The 19,462-nt window shown below is 46.8% G+C and overlaps 1 protein-coding gene and 2 pseudogenes across 1 annotated transcript in view; 1 reads left to right on the forward strand and 2 right to left on the reverse strand.

Annotated features, from left to right (window-relative positions):
* Positions 1-3,261: 3,261 nt before the first annotated feature.
* Positions 3,262-19,462, reverse strand: part of LOC136641904 (zinc finger protein 585A-like) — a 34,713-nt gene continuing 18,512 nt past the window's right edge. The window contains exons 7-10 of the mRNA XM_066618005.1: positions 16,268-16,713; positions 13,257-13,263; positions 6,261-6,443; positions 3,262-6,176 (exon numbers count right to left, since the gene is read on the reverse strand). Coding sequence (XP_066474102.1) covers positions 5,816-6,176; positions 6,261-6,443; positions 13,257-13,263; positions 16,268-16,713 — 997 coding nt within the window. The 3' untranslated portion in view covers positions 3,262-5,815. The remainder of the gene's footprint in view (positions 6,177-6,260; positions 6,444-13,256; positions 13,264-16,267; positions 16,714-19,462) is intronic.
* LOC136642521 (5S ribosomal RNA) lies at positions 9,816-9,935 on the reverse strand (annotated as a pseudogene).
* Positions 18,309-18,425, forward strand: LOC136642878 (5S ribosomal RNA; annotated as a pseudogene).

The following is a 19,462-nucleotide window of genomic DNA, read 5'->3' on the forward strand; positions in this document are numbered from 1 at the left end:
TAGACCAGGGGTGCCCAAACCCCGGTCTGGGGGCCATTTGCAGCCATTGGAGACTCCCAATCTGGCCTGCGGGGAGCCCCCAGTGTCCAATGAGCCTCTGGCCCGCTGGACACTTGCTGGAGCCCTCACTGGTCCGATGCAACTGCTCTCAGCATGAGCGCAACTGTTTGACCTCTCGCATGAGCTGTGGGATGAGGGCTCCCTCCACTGCTTGCTGTTTCATGTCTGTGATGCTGCAGCAGCAGCAAAGGAAAAGCCAGCCTTTTATAGTTCTTGAGCTATTGCGAGATCTTCATTCATTGATATAAGTTCATCTTTAATATAGTCATTTATGTATATTTACTCATGTATATTGGCAACCTTCAGTCTCGAAAGACTATGGTATCGCGCTCTGAAAGGTGGTTCTGGCACAGCGTCTAGTGTGGCTGAAAAGGCCAATCCGGGAGTGACAATCCCTTCCACACCGGGAGCAAGTGCAGTCTGTCCCTGGTCTGTCTCCCTGGCTATGGGCCTTCCTTCTTTGCCTCTTAGCCTCAGACTGTTGGCAAAGTGTCTCTTCAAACTGGGAAAGGCCATGCTGCACAGCCTGCCTCCAAGCGGGCCGCTCAGAGGCCAGGGTTTCCCACTTGTTGAGGTCCATCCCTAAGGCCTTCAGATCCCTCTTGCAGATGTCCTTGTATCGCAGCTGTGGTCTACCTGTAGGGCGCTTTCCTTGCACAAGTTCTCCATAGAGGAGATCCTTTGGGATCCGGCCATCATCCATTCTCATGACATGACCAAGCCAACGCAGGCGTCTCTGTTTCAGCAGTGAATACATGCTAGGGATTCCAGCACGTTCCAGGACTGTGTTGTTTGGAACTTTGTCCTGCCAGGTGATGCCGAGGATGCGTCGGAGGCAGCGCATGTGGAAAGCGCTCAGTTTCCTCTCCTGTTGTGAGCGAAGAGTCCATGACTCGCTGCAGTACAGAAGTGTACTCAGGACGCAAGCTCTGTAGACCTGGATCTTGGTATGTTCCGTCAGCTTCTTGTTGGACCAGACTCTCTTTGTGAGTCTGGAAAACGTGGTAGCTGCTTTACCGATGCGCTTGTTTAGCTCGGTATCGAGAGAATGAGTGTCGGAGATCCAGACTGAGAGCAAAATCCAAAGTCCAGCTGAAATGTCTGCGTGACTTCCTCTTTGCCGACGATGCAGCTGTCACTACCCACTCTGCCAAAGATCTCCAGCAGCTCATGGATCGTTTTAGCAAGGCCTGCCAAGATTTTGGACTGACAATCAGCCTGAAGAAAACACAGGTCATGGTTCAGGATGTGGACTCACCTCCCTGCATTACAATCTCTGAGCATGAACTGGAGGTTGTCCATGACTTTGTGTACCTTGGCTCAACGATATTTACTCATATTTAAAATGTAAATTAATTCTTTTTTTCCCCGGCCCCCGACACAGTGTCAGAGAGATGTGGCCCTCCTGCCAAAAACTTTGGACACCCCTGCTTTAGACAATGCAATTCATCTTGCTGCCCTACACATAAATTCCAAAAACTCATACAGGTTGAGTACCCCTCATCTGGAATTCCAAAATGAGAATATTCCAAAATACAGCATAATTTTGAGCGCCAACATGACTTTTTAAAACTTTTGCCTAAAGAAAAAAATCACTGTTTCATACACAAACCTTGTTCTATGCATAAAATTATTTAAAAATATTGTATAAAATTACCTTCAGGCTATGTGTGTGAGGGATATAAACATAAAATTCATTTGCGTTTAGACTTGGGCCCCATCCCTAAGATCTCTCATTTGCAATTATATGCAATGATTATGAAATATGGAAAAATTGGATATCTAAAACACTTCAAGTCCCAGGCACTCCAGATAAGGGGATGCTCAACCTGTAAATGCTGATAATTTATCTTCAAAATATTCTGTAATAGACAGCTATTCAGTGAACTTTCTGTTCCTTCCACTTCAGCTCATAAGGCAATCAACCTACTTCCATGTCACGATGGACCCAAAGGGGCTAAGAAAGGATCAGGGCATTTCTTTCCAAAGCAACTGCTATCAGTAACTCAAGCAACCACCCTGCTCTTTCAGCCCTCCTTCCACTGTGGTCTGCTAGCTGCATGTGCTTCCAAATGGCTCCCATGCATTACTCAGCTAAGCGTGTGGCCTCCCTTCAGCCATCATACCTTAGGAACTCTTGCAACTGCCAAAGGGGGAATTGAGAATAAATGATACCCACCCTACCAGTAATCTACCACCATCCCCCTTCAGTATTGAACCCTACATATACCTCCTGACAGTGGTTGCAGTGTGGTATACAACATGTCATTCAGCCTTTTTGATTGTCAAGGCCAGAGGAACAGTAGGGCCTCTGCTCAAAACCATCAGGGAATTAGAGGGCAGGTCCTCTCCTGAACTGAGAACTGGTTGAAAACCAGGAAACTGAGAATGGGTGTCAATGGGCAATTTTCACAATGGAGAGAAGTGAAAAGTGGAGTGCCCCAAAGATCTGTCCTGGGACTGGTGCTCTTCAACCTCTTCACAACCTCTTCACAGCGGCATTTAGTGGGCTGCTGTGAGATACAGGAAGCTGGTCTAGATGGGCCTATGACCTTATCCAGTGGGGTTCTGTTCTTATGTTCTTAACAGGCATTCAAATTCCAATTATTTTGACTCTGAGGCCTTTGGAATCATGACCAGGGCCGGTGCTATCATTAGGCCAACTAGGCAACTGCCTCAGGCGCACACTCAGAGGGGTGTGATATTGACCTTTGAGGGGCACAGTTTTATACAGGATAGTTTTTTTAACACCTGTAAAAAATGCAGCTGACATAAGAAGAGCCCTGCTTGATGAGGCCAAAGGCTCATCTAGTCCAGCTTCCTGTATCTCACAGTGGTCCACCAGATGCCTCGGGGAGCACCCAAGACCACAAGATAACTGCATCTTGTTGCCACTTCCTTGCATCTGGCATTCTGAGGGGGAAAAAAAGCTCTGTAGCACTTCTAGGTGAAAAACAAACACAGCTACTTACCCTCCCCTCCTTAAAATACTACTGGATGCATCTCCCTCAATTTGCTCTCATTTTGTACCCTTTCCAGTTTGTCAGCATCACTGTGTTAATGCAATCTCAAGTAACCCTGTCCTCTTTAAACAATAAACTTGTTCCCTTCATTGTTAAAAATTTCTTAACCCTTTATACCACAGAATATTTTCTAAACCAAAAGCACGCTGTCCTAAAAAGTATCAGTCCACAAAAAATGTATTTTCCTCAATGTTCTATTTATTATATGCTTACGTTTCTTAAAAGTCACACTCCAAAGCACAGAGATACCCAGCGAGCAACTCTGTGCAGACTTTGGGAGTATAATACATTTTTTTTTTTTTGGTGTTCAGAACAAAAGAAAACACTGAATACTGCTTCCGTATCCCGGAAGTAGAAAATGCTTAGATGCCCTCTTTGAATAGAGAATGGGTCAGGCACAAAAAGTCACCTTAACTGCAATGAGATTAAGAAATTCTGATGGAACTGGAGCAAGGGCTTCACAGGACAGTTGAGGAAAATGTCCAAACACTTTGTCAGGTGGGCCCTGCTCCTAGAGTTGGACTTCTTTCAAAGACACCTTCACCCTTCTGGTCCTGGGCAGAGACAAGTTCCACTTCTATACTCTCAGCTGTTCCTTCTCCAGATTGGTTCCCTTCTCAGAAAGCATGTCACCACTCCTGAACCTTTCTCCCCTCTCCAAATTATCCCATTTACTTCAGAGGGCGACAGGAGAGAATGTTTTTACAGAAAAGTGAATGTGGAACCCAACTTGGTGCCAGCTTTCGGGTTGCCCTCAGGCGCGAGCTATGCAGGGGCCCCCTTTTTATGCACACTGACATGACCATGTGCTTGCCAACCACTCCCATCTGCCTGGAAACTGGAAGGGGGGGAAGGCAAGTTCTCTATGCCACCACTACAGTGACACAAAGAAATAGTGCCCAGCATGGAGCTCAGCAAACCAGAAGTTTGGCAGCAACACATGATGTCATAGCTGAGCGTCCAGAGATGGCATTGCAATGCTGTGCAGCAAGAAGAGGGACTTGTGCATCAATGCAGACGCCTTACAGAGAACATAGACTACCACCTCCGTGCCCAATCAGTTGGCAGGGATGAAGCAGGAGTGGCCTGTCCTTTCTGGGTACCCATTTTAAAATTCCTCAGGGCATCTGGGAAGATGGCACCGGGGCTGCTGCCCCTTCTTCCGTCACCCAGTAAGCCATGGGGGTAGCCACCAACACTGTAACGGCAGTGTGAAGAAGAAATCCCAGCTGCACCTAAAGGGAGTTCTCCTCCATAATGAAGGTGGTTGCTAGGTGTACTTTCAGAGAGCTCTAGGCCCTTGGCCAGGACCCAACCTGGCTGACCTCTGACACCAGTTCTGAACCCGCTTCTCCATGCAAGCAACTTAAAAAACGTTATCTGAAACCCAAGATGAAAATAATACTACTGTTTAACACTTATGTAGCACTTCAAAGCACTTCACATATAATACCTTCTTGTAATCCTTACAAAGACCCTGTAATGTCAGTTAATATTACTGTGTGACAGGGCAGGGGTGCCACAGCTAAGAGAATAGTGGCATGCCCAGGGCCACCTCATGCGTTTGTGGCAGAGGTGAGATTTGAACCAGAGATTTTCAGATTCACAGCTTAATCTCTTAGTCACTATGCTAGTGTCACTTGGGGGGAAAAAAACAAACACACAGTCTCACTCCACTCAGTATTTTCAAGCTCAGTATATGCCAAGAGCTTGCCCTGCTTCATACTACGGGAAATTTGGGCAGGTACTGGTGTCAAGACATGAACACAGAACCTGCCTATGATGAAAGACAGCATCTTTCCAAGTCCTCAGGCACAAGTTTCTGAGATCCATTTGCCCAGATATGACGGGAATTAAACCTGGGGCCTTCCACAAGCAAAGCATGTGCTCTTCCACTGCCTTCTGGCCCCTCAGCAATGTGAGGCACATCCTCAGTCAGAGTGACCATGCCACCTTCCTGTGATGCAGGCTTATAACTTGGACTTCAAGCAGTTGAGATTCAACAGCCTACCACCAAAAAACAAACAAAACTAGAACAGAGGTAAGGAGGCATGCCGGATCCCGCCTTTTGGCAAACCCTGTCATTAACAGACCATGAATCTTCTGGCATGTAGCCTCCTGGCTTCTGTAAAGGGTGTCTGTTTTGGACACAAAAAGCAGTTCCAAAGGGTGAGGTGTCCCCACACATTCGAAGAGGGAGGTTGTTAGCATCTCAGCGGAGCTTGCTCTGTAACAGAAGAGGAGGGGGAAAAGACGGTAAGACCCTGGCCTATCTCAGCTTCTAAAGAGTTTGGAAACAACCGGTGAGAAACCAGGGGGTTTCTTTGAAGGCTATCAAGAGAGTCTAAAAATTGACAGCCTGTAGAAAAACTCAGGAGCTGACATTCTGAAGGTATTTGAAATAAGACATTTTTAAAACTGTTGGGGGAAAAAAAGATACAGTTGCTCCAGGGAGGATTCCAGGGTCAAGTTACAAAGTAGGGAGAGACTAGGAAATCCAGTGAACAGATATTTATCAAAGCCAGGAAAAAAGGACCTTTTAAGAACATATTGTCAACATCTCAAGTCTTGCCCAAAGCCGTATTCCCAGGTTCTTGCAATGTGCATGTGAGATGATGGACCAAAGACCCCCCCTTGCCGAAAGATGGGAGAGGCCTGCTAACTAGCTTCCCTTCTCACAGGGGCTGTGATTAGAGAGATTCCAGCCCTGGCGGAAAATCATTATCTTGGAATTAACTCATGTGAGTTTTCTGGTGCCTAGTCAGGTGTGAGTTCCGATTGAACCTTTTCCCACATTCGAGACACACGTAAGGTTTCTCTCCGGTGTGGATTCTCTGGTGCTTCTTGAGACATGAGCTCTGGCTGAAGCATTTCCCACACTCTGAACATTTATAGGGCTTCTCTCCTGTATGAATGCGCTGGTGCTGGATCAAGTCCGAGATCCCACGGTAGTTCTTCCCACACTCCGAACACAGGTAAGGTTTTTCTCCAGTGTGGATTCTCTTATGTACAACAAGGTGGGAGCTCTGAGTAAAGCATTCCCCGCACTCTCGGCAAATATACGGTTTTTCTGCAGTGTGGATTCTCAAGTGCCTGATGAGATGCGAGCTGACCAGAAAGCCTTTCAGACAGACAGGGCACCCAAAAGGCTTCTCTCCTGTGTGAATTCTTTGATGCGCAACGAGGTTGGAGCTCACACTGAAGCTCTTTCCGCAGTCAGGGCACTTATATGGTTTCTCTCCAGTGTGTATTCTCTGATGCGCAATGAGGGTTGAGCTTTGGGAAAAGCTCTTCCCACACTCTGGGCACGTGTAAGGTTTCTCTCCCGCATGGATTCTTTGGTGCTTGACTAGGGCCGAGCTGTCGCTGAAACGTTTTAAGCACTCGCGGCAGACGTATGGTTTCTCCCCAGTGTGGGTTCTTCGGTGTCTTATAAGAGGTGAGCACCGTTTGAAGATTTTGCCACAATCTGGGCACTTATAGACTCTTCCTCCCTTCTGAGCTTTCTTCTGTGCTGCAGTTTTGCTGGGTTCAACAGCAGTTCCCACACCCAGTGCTTTACATTGCCTCTTTTTTGGGACATATCTTTCCTGGGTTTCAGAACCAGGCTCACTGTCACAGGGTACATCATCGTCAGGAATCTGGAAAACATTTATTTCATATTCTTCTGGGAGGCACTCATCCTCTTTGGTCTGTTCAGGATCTTCGTCCAGGGGAATATTTATCACTTGCACCAGATCCTCCACCTCTTCCTCCTGAGGGACCTCCTCCTCTTCAACTCTCACCAAGTTGTCCTCCTCTTTCATCATCTCTAACCTGCTGGAACAAAGAGATTTTCCGTGTGTCACTCCTTAAACAAGTAATCAAGTTTAACAATAGCAGCAAGATTTCAAGTATTGCGTCCAGTTCTGGTCGCCGCATCTCAAAAAAGACATAGTGGAAATGGAAAAGGTGCAAAAGAGAGCGACTAAGATGATTACTGGGCTGGGGCACCTTCCTTATGAGGAAAGGCTATGGCATTTGGGCCTCTTCAGCCTAGAAAAGAAATGCTGGAGGGGGGACATGATTGAGACATACAAAATTATGCATGGGAAGGATAAAGTGGATAGAGAGATGCTCTTTACACTCTCACATAACACCAGAACCAGGGGACATCCACTAAAATTGCATGTTGGGAGAGTTAGAACAGACAAATGCCAAACAGAATGCCAATGCAAGGGAGAGCACCAGGATGCAGGTCCCTTGTTATCTGGTGTGCTCCCTGGGGCATCTGGTGGGCCGCTGTGAGATACGGAAAGTTGGACTAGATGGGCCTATGGCCTGATCCAGTGGGGCTCTTCTTATATCTATCAAGGAAATAGATTTCATCTATTATCAGGGCTGTCTGTATTCTGTAGTCTTAATTCTAGGCTTCATTGTACCAGGAATGTGTATGGGGTCTAAAAGCAGCATTTGGCACCCTTCAAATCTCAGCTTTTAAAAAAATTCTAATACAGAGTATTTATTATAGCCCATCAACAAGGCATTTGGTGCATCCTGTGATGTGGGTGAGCCAAAAAATATTCAGATTCAAAATCTGTGGAATTCTTTTTGGAAAAAGGGAGAACCTGTATTCCTAGTGGCCAGTCGTGCTGTGTTTATACTCATAACTCTTTAGGAATTGTACAGGACAGGGTTTGCCCAGCAGAACCAGATGTCTCCAAATGGTAGCTGGTTTTTGGGAACAAAAAATTCCATTTAAAAAAATGGTTTCTCTGGATCCTGAACCGGTTAGGATGGTTAAAGGAAGGTTCTGAAAATGTCTGCTATGGCAATGGCTATACCACTGAAATGTGTTGGTCCCCTTTTACCCTGTTGTTTAAAAGATCTTGTGCAAGCCCTCGAGCCAGCTGAAGGTGAACAACCTTCTCAAGTGTGAAAAAGGCCGTTCAAAGCGGGGGACACACTGTTGGGTGAAGGGGAGTTTCTGGAATGTTCAAAGAGCAGTTGGGAGAATCAGTTGGGGAACCAGAGACAGGGAGCAGAGAGAGCTACTGGGTCCTGGGGAGGAGAAGGTTTCTTGCTGTGAAGGAAGGAAGGGTTTTTTGTTTTGTTTTTTTTTAATCAATTTTTGCCTGGCCCACAGGTGTACACATTTGGTCCCTATTGCGTATATGCAACATTGGGTAGAAATGGCTTAAAATTACTTATCTATGTACCTACTTTTTCCAATCCTTTCCTTCCCTTTCCTCTAGGTCAGGGGTGCCCAAACCCTGGTCCTGGGGCCACTTGCGGCCCTTGAGGCCTCTCAATGCGGCCCTCAGGGAGCCCCCAGTGTCCAATGAGCTGCTGGCCCTCCAGAGATTTGTTGGAGCCCGCACTGGCCCAACGCAACTGCTCTCAGCTTGAGGGTGACTGCTTGACCTCTCCTGTGAGCTGTGGGATAAGGGCTCCCTCCACTGCTTGCTGTTTCACAGATGTGATGCAGTAGTGGCAGCAAAGGAAAGGCCAGCCTTGCTTCATGCAAGGCCTTTTATAGGCCTTGAGCTATTGCAAGACCTTCATTCATTCATATAAGTTCATCTTTAATATATTAATTTATGTAAACTTCTTCAAATTTTAAATGTAAATTAATTCTTTTTTCCCCCAGCCCCCAGACATAGTTTCAGAGAACTGATGTGGCCCTCCTGCCAAAAACTTTGGACACCCCTGCTCTAGGTCCTTGTTTTAGTTAGCTCAATAAATATTGTTTTATGTTTCAACTGCTCAGACTGTTTTTCCTTTTTTTTCTGGTCAGGCTGGCTGGGTCTCTCTCTCTCTCTCTCTCTCTCTCTCTCTCTCTCTCTCTGGCACAGCTACTGGGTAAATTTTCTATTGGGTAATAGAAACTATTTGATAAATTTTCCACTTTGAATGGGCTCCTAACATTGGTTTCCCACTGCGCACAACATCCAGATTTGGAGGGCATGGTCTGAATCACTTCCTTTCAGGGGGATATATTTCAAACAGGGCTGTAGGTATGCTTGCACTCAACCTCCCTCCAATGAGCTACTTCCTTGCTCAGACTGTGCTCCTGAAGGCTTCTGCATGGGAATTGGTCTTTGGTTGATTTTGATGGGGTTTCATCCAACAAATGGCCATTAAAATAATCATTCCAGAAAGTTTAAGAGCACTTAATGCAGACTGGTTTCCTTTGCAGAGGTTCTGCTCTTTCTTTACTGGTGCTGCAGGAAAGGTGCTCTGCTACACACATGTTCACAGGGCCCATGAGAGGAGGGCAACGGGGGTAATTTGTACCTGGGACCAGGGTCAGCAAGGGGGCCCAGGAGCCAAAGGAGGGGACCCAGAAATTTTCTGGGATTTTACATTTTCCAACCTCACCCAAACTTGCTGCCTGCATGTGATGCTGGGGGAACTTGCACCAGCTCACAATGGCAATTGCTGCTGCAAGCCATATGCGCCAGGTCAAGGAATGCATACATGACACTTCTTAACACAGTGTCAAATCTGGGAGGAAACTGGCCTGCTACAGTAGCTCTTCAGCTGTGGATCCGTTTACCATGAAGTCAATGGATGAGTATACTGAAAAGTGAATCATGAGTATACAAGAGCTCAGGGACACAGCTGAGGGATGACAGCTCCTGCAGAAATCAGTTTTGATACACACAAGACACTTTCCATTCGAGTGTGAATCTAAATATGATGATGCTATGGTATGGTTGGCAACCTTCAGTCTCGAAAGACTATGGTATAAGCCTATAGCACCTGGTATTCCCTGGCGGTCTCCCATCCAAGTATTAACCAGGCCTGACCCTGCTTAGCTTCTGAGATCAGATGAGATCAGGCATGTGCAGGGTAACAGTTGCTATTTTTCTGCAATTATTTTCTATATTTAAAGATTTTAGAGAGACTTCGGAGTGTGTTTGGTATTCCATATTACTGTATCTAGCTGCTGATGCTGCACAGGTGGGTAGGCCTGGGCTCTGCATTGGGAAGCCCAGTAGACCTGGGCTCCAAAAACTATTCTGGCTGTCCCACCCTCCCTTTGCCCTGTTTCACTCCATTCCCCCCATCCCCATTGGCCCTCCCCTTTGGAAAGGGGCCCAAAAGAAACTTTGTACCCCCTGATAAAACTCCTCTTTGAGGCTCTGCATGTTCATTTATGCTTCCTCACATTCAAGAGCTAAGCCCTGACCCTTAAAACAGGCTTCAAGGGCAACCCTCGGTCACCCCCCCAAGTATGCTTACCTGAAATGAAAACTGCCTAATACTTAATCAATCAAATTAATAAGAATGCAGCCTGAACAGCTTGGCTGGCTTAGCAGCAGAGGCTTTCCATTATGAGTAAAGCAGATCCCATCCTGTCATTCTGTCTGCATCCAATTAAAAACAAGCTTCAGCCCTCACACGTTTTGGCTGGCCAGCTATAAAGAGGGACACAGTGTGGCCCCCCATACCTTAATCACTATATAAAAAAGGGAATTTGGGAAGGTGCAGCTCAACATGGAAGGGTTTGAAAAGGTGTACCTGCCAAACTTCTATACAACGGTTAAAGGTATAGGGGAACACTCTGGTCACTCTAGTCCTATGCACACTGACCTGGAAAGATGTGTTTGGTGGCGTAGCTGGAGGGGGGCAGAGCAGCCAGTCTGGTGGGGAGGCTTAGTCCAGCTCTGTTTTGCTCCTCCTGCCGGGAATGGCTCCGAAGGGAGGGGCCACTTGCCTGCCCCGCTGAGCCTCCCCGCCGGACTGACTGCTCCGCCCCCCTCCAGCTACGCCACTGGATGTGTCACCAGGTGGCCTCAGGCAACTCCCACCCAGCCTCAGCTGCAATATGGGGGGGGATAATAATTAGGGTCACCAGACAGACCATTGTATAGAAGAGGGCATTTGGGCAGGTGCAGCTCAACAGGGAAGAGTTTGAAAAGCTGTACCTGCCAGAACTCCCTCTTTTATACAAGGGTTAACCCATTGTTGCCTGGCTGACAGGTGTACACACTTGGTCCCTGTTGCAAATACATTCAACGTTGGGCAGAAATGGCTTTTAAGTAAAGCAGCGATTTTCAACCAGTGTGCCACGGCACATTGGTATGTTGTGAACTGTCCACAGGTGTGCCGCAGGACTTTGGGGGAGGGTCATTTATTAGTAGGGGGGATGTGAGCCCCGCACACCAGTAGCATGGCGTGCCCTGTCAATTGTCACTCAAACCGATGATGCGCCTTGACCATTTTAGTGCCTCGTCCGGGTGCTATGGAATGAAAACGGTTGCACATCTCTGGGTTCAAGGAATGCGGGGGGGGGCACTCTGCCCCCCTCCCCTTTGTATGTGGTGAGTGACCCTAGCACTCTTGATCTGCTCTCTCTCCCCCCCCCCCAGGTCTTTCCTAGGTTACCTGGCACGTCCAGCCGCACAAGGGTTAACGGATGCAACTGATCGCAGCTGCAGCTGATCGCAGGCTGGCAATGCACGCGCGAATGGACGTTCTCACGACCACTTGCAGACCCGGATCTCTGCTGCAACAACGTCGCGACTGCCTATTGAAGCTGCTACAGAAGCCAACGAAGGCGGGCATACAGTAGCTTTGCTGGGCTGCCGGCCTGCTCCTCTTTTGTTCTTTCCTCGCCCCACCCCGGATCTCCTCCCCCTGCTCCGGCTTCTTCCGTCGTGCTGGCCCAGCACCGCAGACAGGCACCCCCCGTGCACACGGATCAGGAAGTCCCCTTTGCTCTGCATGCCCAGGAAGTGCGTGCAAGTCGACGCTGGTCTTTGCAGGGCAAAGAGGCTCCACCTCCCTGGAGTCTGCACAGGAAAAAAATCTGCCCTGATCCTAGAATCAGAGAAACATAAGAGTTGGAAGGGACCTCAAAGGTCATCTAGTCCAACCCCTAACACACCCCCATTTTTAAAAAAACCATTTCCGCTCAACGTTGCATATTCACAACCAGGACCAAATACGTACATTTAGGTCATCTAGTCCGAAGGTCATCTAGTCCAACCCCCTAATACACTTTTTTAAAAGCCATTTCTGCTCAACGTTGCATATACGCAACCAGGACCAAATGTGTGCACTTGTGGGCTGGGGTAAAAAAGCCACCTGGAGGGCGACAGCAGCACCACATGCACCCTACCTCTATGATGGGGACGGTTTGCTGCAACTGGGGGTGGGTGGGTGAGATTTCAAGCCAGTGCAGGGCGGCAGATGTCATAACTGCAAAAGAGGACATGGCACCCCAAAATAAGAACAGAAGAAGAGCCCCCAAGTGCTGGATCAGGCCAAAGGCCCATCTAATCCAGCTTCCGGTATCTCACAGTGGCCCACCAGATGCCTCAGGGACGGGGTAACTTGAAGTCATAACCACAAAAGAGGACCAGGCACCCCAAAATGTAGGACATCCAAGAAAAATGTAGGGCATGGCAAAAGCTAAAAACAGTCGTATATTATTTCAGGTGGTTAATTTCAGCACTACATTACTTACTATTAAATTTAAAATTATATTACCTATAATTGATTACATAATAATAATAATAATAATAATAATAATAATAATAATAATAATAATAATAACAACAGTATTTATATACCGCTTTTCAACTAAATGTTCACAAAGCGGTTTACAGAGAAAAATCAAATAACTAAATGGCTCCCTGTCCCAAAAGGGCTCACAATCTAAAAAGATGCAAAAAGAATTTAAATAAATAAATTTGTAATTTATTAATTACAAGAAAGCTATGCACTGCCTGCTTACAGGGAAAAGGAGGACATTTAAGTTCTTTTCCAGGACACAAGGCTAAAGAAAAGGACATGTCCTGGAAAAAGAGGGTGTCTGGTCACCCTGCTCAGGAAGCATACAAGACAACAAGAGACCTGCATCCTGGTAGCCTCCTTCTACAGCCAGGAGGTTGCACATACCCATCATGGCTTATAACCTGCAATGCACTTTTCCTCCAGAAATCTCTCCAGTTCCCTTTTAAAGGCATCTAGGCCAGATGCCATCACCACATCCCCAGCTCAGCCAGATCCAAAGCCTCACATCAGACCTCCTGGCCTGACATGGGACTGCTTTAGTCTGTGCCGGCTAAACAGCTGGCACAGAGTCGAGTAGCCCCATTGCAGGGTTGCTTACCTTCCCCCAAGGAGGCATTGGGAGCCACTGGTGGCTGCCCATTTTGGCACTGCTGCAGCCCTCAGCACTGGGCAACTCAGGATTGGGCTGTTGGTTACCACCACAGAGTTGAATGTAAAACTGAAGTGGACATCAAGAGGTTACATGCCCCTGCACCACCTAAATCGCCCCCAATGGAATCTGGAGATATGAGTACCCTTATAATTTTGAGATCTCCTTTTATTCTCACAATAACCCTGTGAGGTAGGCTAGGTTGAGAAATGATGAGGTCTAAGAGAGCCTGATCCACCTACCTAAGGAGCTCCAGCAGCATTTTATTAAGAATGTTAGCTTCTGTTTTCACTGGGTAGCTGCTGGGTGTTTCTCAATTGCTTTTACAAGATTAGGGTTTAATTGTATGCTGTCTCTGTCTTGCTCAGTTTTTCTTGGAGGAGGAGGAAACCCAGGCTTGGTGAGCTCCCTTGAAGACCTGACCTGTACAAAGATGGACAGTACTTCACAAACTGTGGGTTGGGACCCACCAGGTGGGTCACAAACCAATTTCAAATGGGTCCCTATTCATTTCAATATTTTATTTTTAATATACTTGATGCTACCTTGGTATGTAACTATATTTGGGGAAGTGTTACAGATCTGTACTTTTAACAGACTAATATATGTATGCTTTTAACAACGATAGTCCATGGGGCTTACTCCTGGGTATATGTGGATAGGATTGCAGCTTAGGATTGTTAAAAACTTTGCTTGATGATGTCACTTCTGGTCATGATATCACTTCAGTGGGTCCTGACAGATTCTCATTCTAAAAAGCGGGTCTTGGTGCTAAAAGTTTGAGAACCACTATTCTAGGATATCTAAGTTGTTCTTTAGGAATTTGACCTACCCAAAATAAGCCAGAAGAAATGCAAAGGCACTATGGTTCCAGTTTTTGGTGTCCCATGCAACAATCCTATGTATGTCTAGTGTTGGCAACCTTCAGTCTCTAAAGACTCTGGTATCGCGCTCTGAATGGTGGTTCTGGAACAGCGTCTACTGTGGCTGAAAAGGCCGATTCGGGAGTGACAATCCCTTCCACACTGGGAGCAAGTGCAGTCTGTCATTGGTCTGTCTCCCTGGCTATGGGCCTTCCTTCTTTGCCTCTTTGCCTCAGACTGTTGGCAAAGTGTCTCTTCAAACTGGGAGAGGCCATGCTGCACAGCCTGCCTCCAAGCGGGCCGCTCAGAGGCCAGGGTTTCCCACCTGTTGAGGTCCACTCCTAAGGCCTTCAGATCCCTCTTGCAGATGTCCTTGTATTGCAGCTGTGGTCTACCTGTAGGGCGCTTTCCTTGCACGAGTTCTCCATGGAGGAGATCCTTTGGGATCCGGCCATCATCCATTCTCACAACATGACCGAGCCTACATGTCTACACTACCCCTATTGTGTCCAATGGTGCTTACTCCCAGAAAAATGCATATAGGATTGCAGCCTCAGAAAACCAATACTCAGCCACCTAATTGAGCTCAGAACTTTTATTAGCATGGTACATTTTGCCAGGGCATATCAGAACATGATAGGCAACTGGGGAATGAAAAGGGGGTAGTATCCCGCATTTGGAGCCCAAATCTTCAGCCTCCCATCATTTTTATTTTCCACCACTATCTGTTACTTATTGAAGATAACAATTGGGTCATCATCTTCTACCATCTCAGCTCACAGTGTCTTGTTATCAGGATTTCATTCATCTGGGTTTCCTGAAGCAATGCACAGATACTGGCAGGGAGAGGAGGTTAGGTTAAGGAGGAGAGAAGGACCATTTTGGAAGACAAAATCCTGGATGTGCAAACACACCTGGCCGTCTCAACGTGGCTTTCCAGCTAGAACCATTTTTCATTTTCAATCATGCTTGAAGAACAGTGGAAGCCCTGACAAAGGGCATCAAGAAAGGTGGAAGAAAATAAAAATGATGAGTGTTTAAAGGGAGTTAGAGGAGGGATGTAATGACGTATTTCACAACTGCTATAAACTATCCCCCTCTCAACAACCCAGTGATAAACTGAACATCTGCAACCCCCAAATCCAGGACATATAGGCACAGAGAAACATGAACACTCAAATGGAAATCGTAACTTACAATCCCAAACATAGTTTATGTATAAACTAAACAGGATTTCCATGTAGCTGCATACATTCATTGCTACATTTTTCTAGTGCATAGTTAAGAAAGGTGGAGGAAGCACCAGCTCAGTTCAAGCCATGTTCAGCAGATGTGCCAGATTATTTCATGGCCAGTATACGGAACCTTCACTGAAGGGTCTGGCCTCATTCAAGGCCAAAATTCAGCAGATAAGATGAGCAAGGGCAGCCTCAGCTCTGCACTGTAGATACAGAATGGCTTCTGCTAGCAGATTTTTCTTTTCCATAACTGACAGTGCTATCCCTGGGTGTAAGATCTGTTGAGCCGGGTCAAGAGATCGCAGCTTTCATAATAAGTATGAAAGTATGACATACTAACCACTGAAAGTGAGCAGTGTAGTTTCGTGTCCTCATATAAATATGGTTTGAACTCAGACCGAAGCTTTCCCACACCCCCACAGTCAAGTATTTATAGGGCTTTCTTCCTTTGTAAGAGCAGATTCAAATGCGTCAAACGGTTTAGATCTCTTGGGATTGTACCATTTCAGAATGCAGGTGGGGGGAATTTTATGTTCAGCCCTGTGGATAAAAACTAATTGCACATGAATACCTAGCACATCAGGGAGGAATCTGGACCACACCTCTCTTCCTGAGAGGCTACCTTTCTGCATGCATTAAGTTTTTTGTTTGTATGAGGGAGGACTCAGTTACATGAACCCCCAAACACAATCGAGAATGGTACTGTCCTAGAAGGACCATATATTTTTTTTTCTCCCCTGCTTGTGCAAGATGGTTTTTTTTTCTACAGTTGAAACCAGCATTTTTATTGTGGTTTTTCTTCTGTGTGGATTTTCTGATGTTTAAGGAGACTGGTGGAGTTGCAGAAGCTTTTCCCACAATCTGAGCACTTATTTTTCCCTTCTCCTGTGTGCGTTCTCTCGTGGGCAGTAATGTTTGATCGCTGACTGAACCTTTTCCCACAGTCTAAGCACTCGTAAGGTTTCTCTCCCGTATGTGTTCTCTCATGAATTATAAAGCTCTCCCTCCGATTGAAGCTCTTCCCGCAGTCCGAGCATTGATATGGCTTCTCTCCTGTGTGGATCCTTGCATGTTCTTTAAGAAGCGAGCGATAATTGAAGCTTTTCCCACAGATCGAGCATGCAAAAGGCTTTTCTCCTGTATGGGTTCTCTCGTGTTCAATCAGGTGCGATCTTCGACTGAAGTTCTTGCCACACCTGGAGCACGTGTGTGGTTTCTCTCCCGTGTGGATTCTGTGGTGTCTCGTAAGGTGTGACCTCCGGCTGAAGCTCTGCCCACATTCCAAGCAGCGATATGGTTTCTCTCCTGTATGGATCCTCTCATGGACCAAATGGGCTGAAGCATGGCTGAAGAGCTTCCCACAATAGGAACATCTGTATGGCTTTTTCCCTGCCTGGATAGTCAAGTTTTTAAGAGGGTCAGTGCTCTGGCTGGAGCTCTTCCCACTGCCCGTCCCTGCCTTTTTTCTTTCACCCACTCCGAGTCCCTCATGCAAAGTGCTTTCACTTGAATTTCTCTCCTCTTCACAAAGAAAGGCCGTTTCCACCGTCTGCTCTGTGTAGCTTCCCTGGTGCCTCTGTGATGCCAGCTGACTCACAGATGTCTCTTCTATCTCAGGAAACAGAAAGTCCTTCCTTCCAGCTGCCAGCCGACTTCCAGGAATCTCTTCTATCTCAGGAAACAGGAAGATGCTCCCTTTTGCTCTTTCCTGTGACAGCCTGCTGCGTTCCAGGTGCTCCGGGCTTTCCAGCTGAAGGCTCTCCTCCTCATTTTCACTCATTTGGCCACTGCCTGCTGGAATTAACAGACATCGCAAAATGAATTCACAGCTGCAGCTCAGTGACAGTGCAAGTGAATTGCATACGGAAGGTTTAAGGTTCAGTCCCCTTATTTTCGGTTGAAACGATCTCAGGTAGAGGGGCTATGGACAAGCTCTTGCTCTGTGGGACTGGTACCAGGGGAAAAAACTAGACTAGAATCTGGCAGCTAGATGGACCAATATTGAATGGACCAAACCCCTGAATCAAAAAGTAGGGATATAATTTAGATAATCTGTATGAGAAAGTTTCATAAGTTCATACCTTTGCTGGGCAAAGTCAGCAGGGAAAAGAGGAGTTAGATGTCAGCTGTGGTTACCAATACATGCATTCTCCCATAACCCCGGATTTGGTTAACTTCAGTTCTTTGCAGCTCTCCCACGACCATTACCTTCTGTTTTCTTCATTAGCAAGCAGGCGTGTTTCTTGCTTTTATAGACTCTAGATCAGGGAAACAACATGCAGGCAGGCAGCCTACATGTTGGACACAGTCAGATTGTTAACAGGAAGCAGGAAGCTGCCACCTTCCGGTTAACATTCTGTGTCACCCTGCTTGCCTGGGTGCAACAGCCATATCCCTGTTCTAGCTGTAAAAGCAAGAACAGGGAACAAAAAAACAAAAAATGCTTGCTTGCAAATAGAAGTAAAGTGGGGGGTTGTAGAGTATTGTACAGTAAATATAGGGTTCCCTCGTATCTGTGGTTTCTGTATACATGGGGAGGGGGCTGGAAAGGATCCCCCACAGATACAGAGGGACACCTGTACTTTCCTTGAAGGATGGCAGTCATCCAGTTTTGGCTTAAAAAATACATTTTTTCCAGCCAGGCCCATTTCATTTCCAACCTTTTCTTTCTGGGGAATGGAGGTGCAGTAGGTAGTTTATTCTGCATACCTTTGGGCACACCTGGACATTATCAGATTCCTAGGCATGTGACACTCTTGCTTTCAACCCATGCATTAGAGATGGTGCTTTGTGATGGAAACCAGTCATGTCCCCTGTTGGTCCCAATGGATTGTTATGAAATGTTCGTGGCACGGATGAAGGATCAAACATGCATCACAAACTATTCTTGAGTTATTTTGATATGACAGCACCAAGGCGTGACTGACTATTCGTTATCTTCCTAGGATGTTCTTCCCAGGGTTCAAAAGCTTTCAACTGTTATCCTGCACATGCCGGATCTCGTCTGATCTTGGAAGCTAAGCAGGATCAGGCCTGGTTAGTACTTAGATGGGAGACTGCTTGGGAATACCAGGTGCTGTAGGCTTATATACCAAAGCCTTTCAAGACTGAAGGTTGCCAACCATTTTCTCCCCTAGTAACTTTGTAACAAGCACACAGCCAATCCCTTCAGGCATGCAGTCAGTCCTTACCCAGTAAACTGGCTATCCTTTCCCCCTCTTGCATGGCCACCAAATACAGCTCCATCTTCAGAGGGTCTGCCTTAGAGAAATTAAGGGTCATGTTTTCAAATGGTCCTGGCACCTGAATCAAAAAGTACGGATGTGATTTAGCACAGTGACAGGTTCGGGAGGGCAAATGAGCAAGGTTCTGGTTTAACTCTGCCAGTTCATCCAGGGGGGAAAAAAATAGCAGCCCCTGCTCTATAACTAACAACCCCATTGAAAACAATAAGACTAGAAATGGGATTAAACTCCAACTTGGAGAGAATTATATTAGCAATGGACCTTCAGAAACCTGCCCCAGTTTTACATTTGGACAGCCGCCATCACTTTCATTAGGCTTTGTGGAATGTCTGTTTTTATTCATTCTTACCTGCTGGTCCCATCTCTTGCTCCCTTGGAGCTTCAGTGAGAAAACCTCTGCCAAGGTCACTGCTTGTGCACAAGTCTCTGGCTGCTGCTTCCTGACCCAGACCTGCATTTCCTGTGGCAGGATGGCCAAGAACTGCTCCAAGATCAGCAGCTCCAGCATCTGCTCCTTTGTGTGCTTCTCCGGCTGCAGCCATCGATAGCAAAGGTCCCGGAGTCGGCAGCACACTTCTCGGGGTCCCTCAGCCTCGAGGTAGCAGAAGTGCCTGAATTGCCGGCGCCATAGCTCTAGGCTTACAGTGTCCTCATCCAGGAGCTCTGTCTTCAGTTGCCCAGAGCAGTCCTGGCTTCCATACGCTTGGGTGGCTTCCATGCTGAGGTCCAGCAGGGTTTGGTTCAGCCTCTGTTCTCTAGGCTGGTGGAAGGCATTGGCGATCCTCTTGAAGGAGGTCTGAAAGGTTTTGGTATTGTCCCAACGAGTAGGCACCAAGGGTTTCCTCCGGGACTTCACTGCTTTCTGGAAATCCTGCTG

The sequence above is a fragment of the Tiliqua scincoides genome, chromosome 2 (genome assembly GCF_035046505.1).
Source record: "Tiliqua scincoides isolate rTilSci1 chromosome 2, rTilSci1.hap2, whole genome shotgun sequence".
Taxonomy (NCBI): Eukaryota; Metazoa; Chordata; class Lepidosauria; order Squamata; family Scincidae; genus Tiliqua; species Tiliqua scincoides.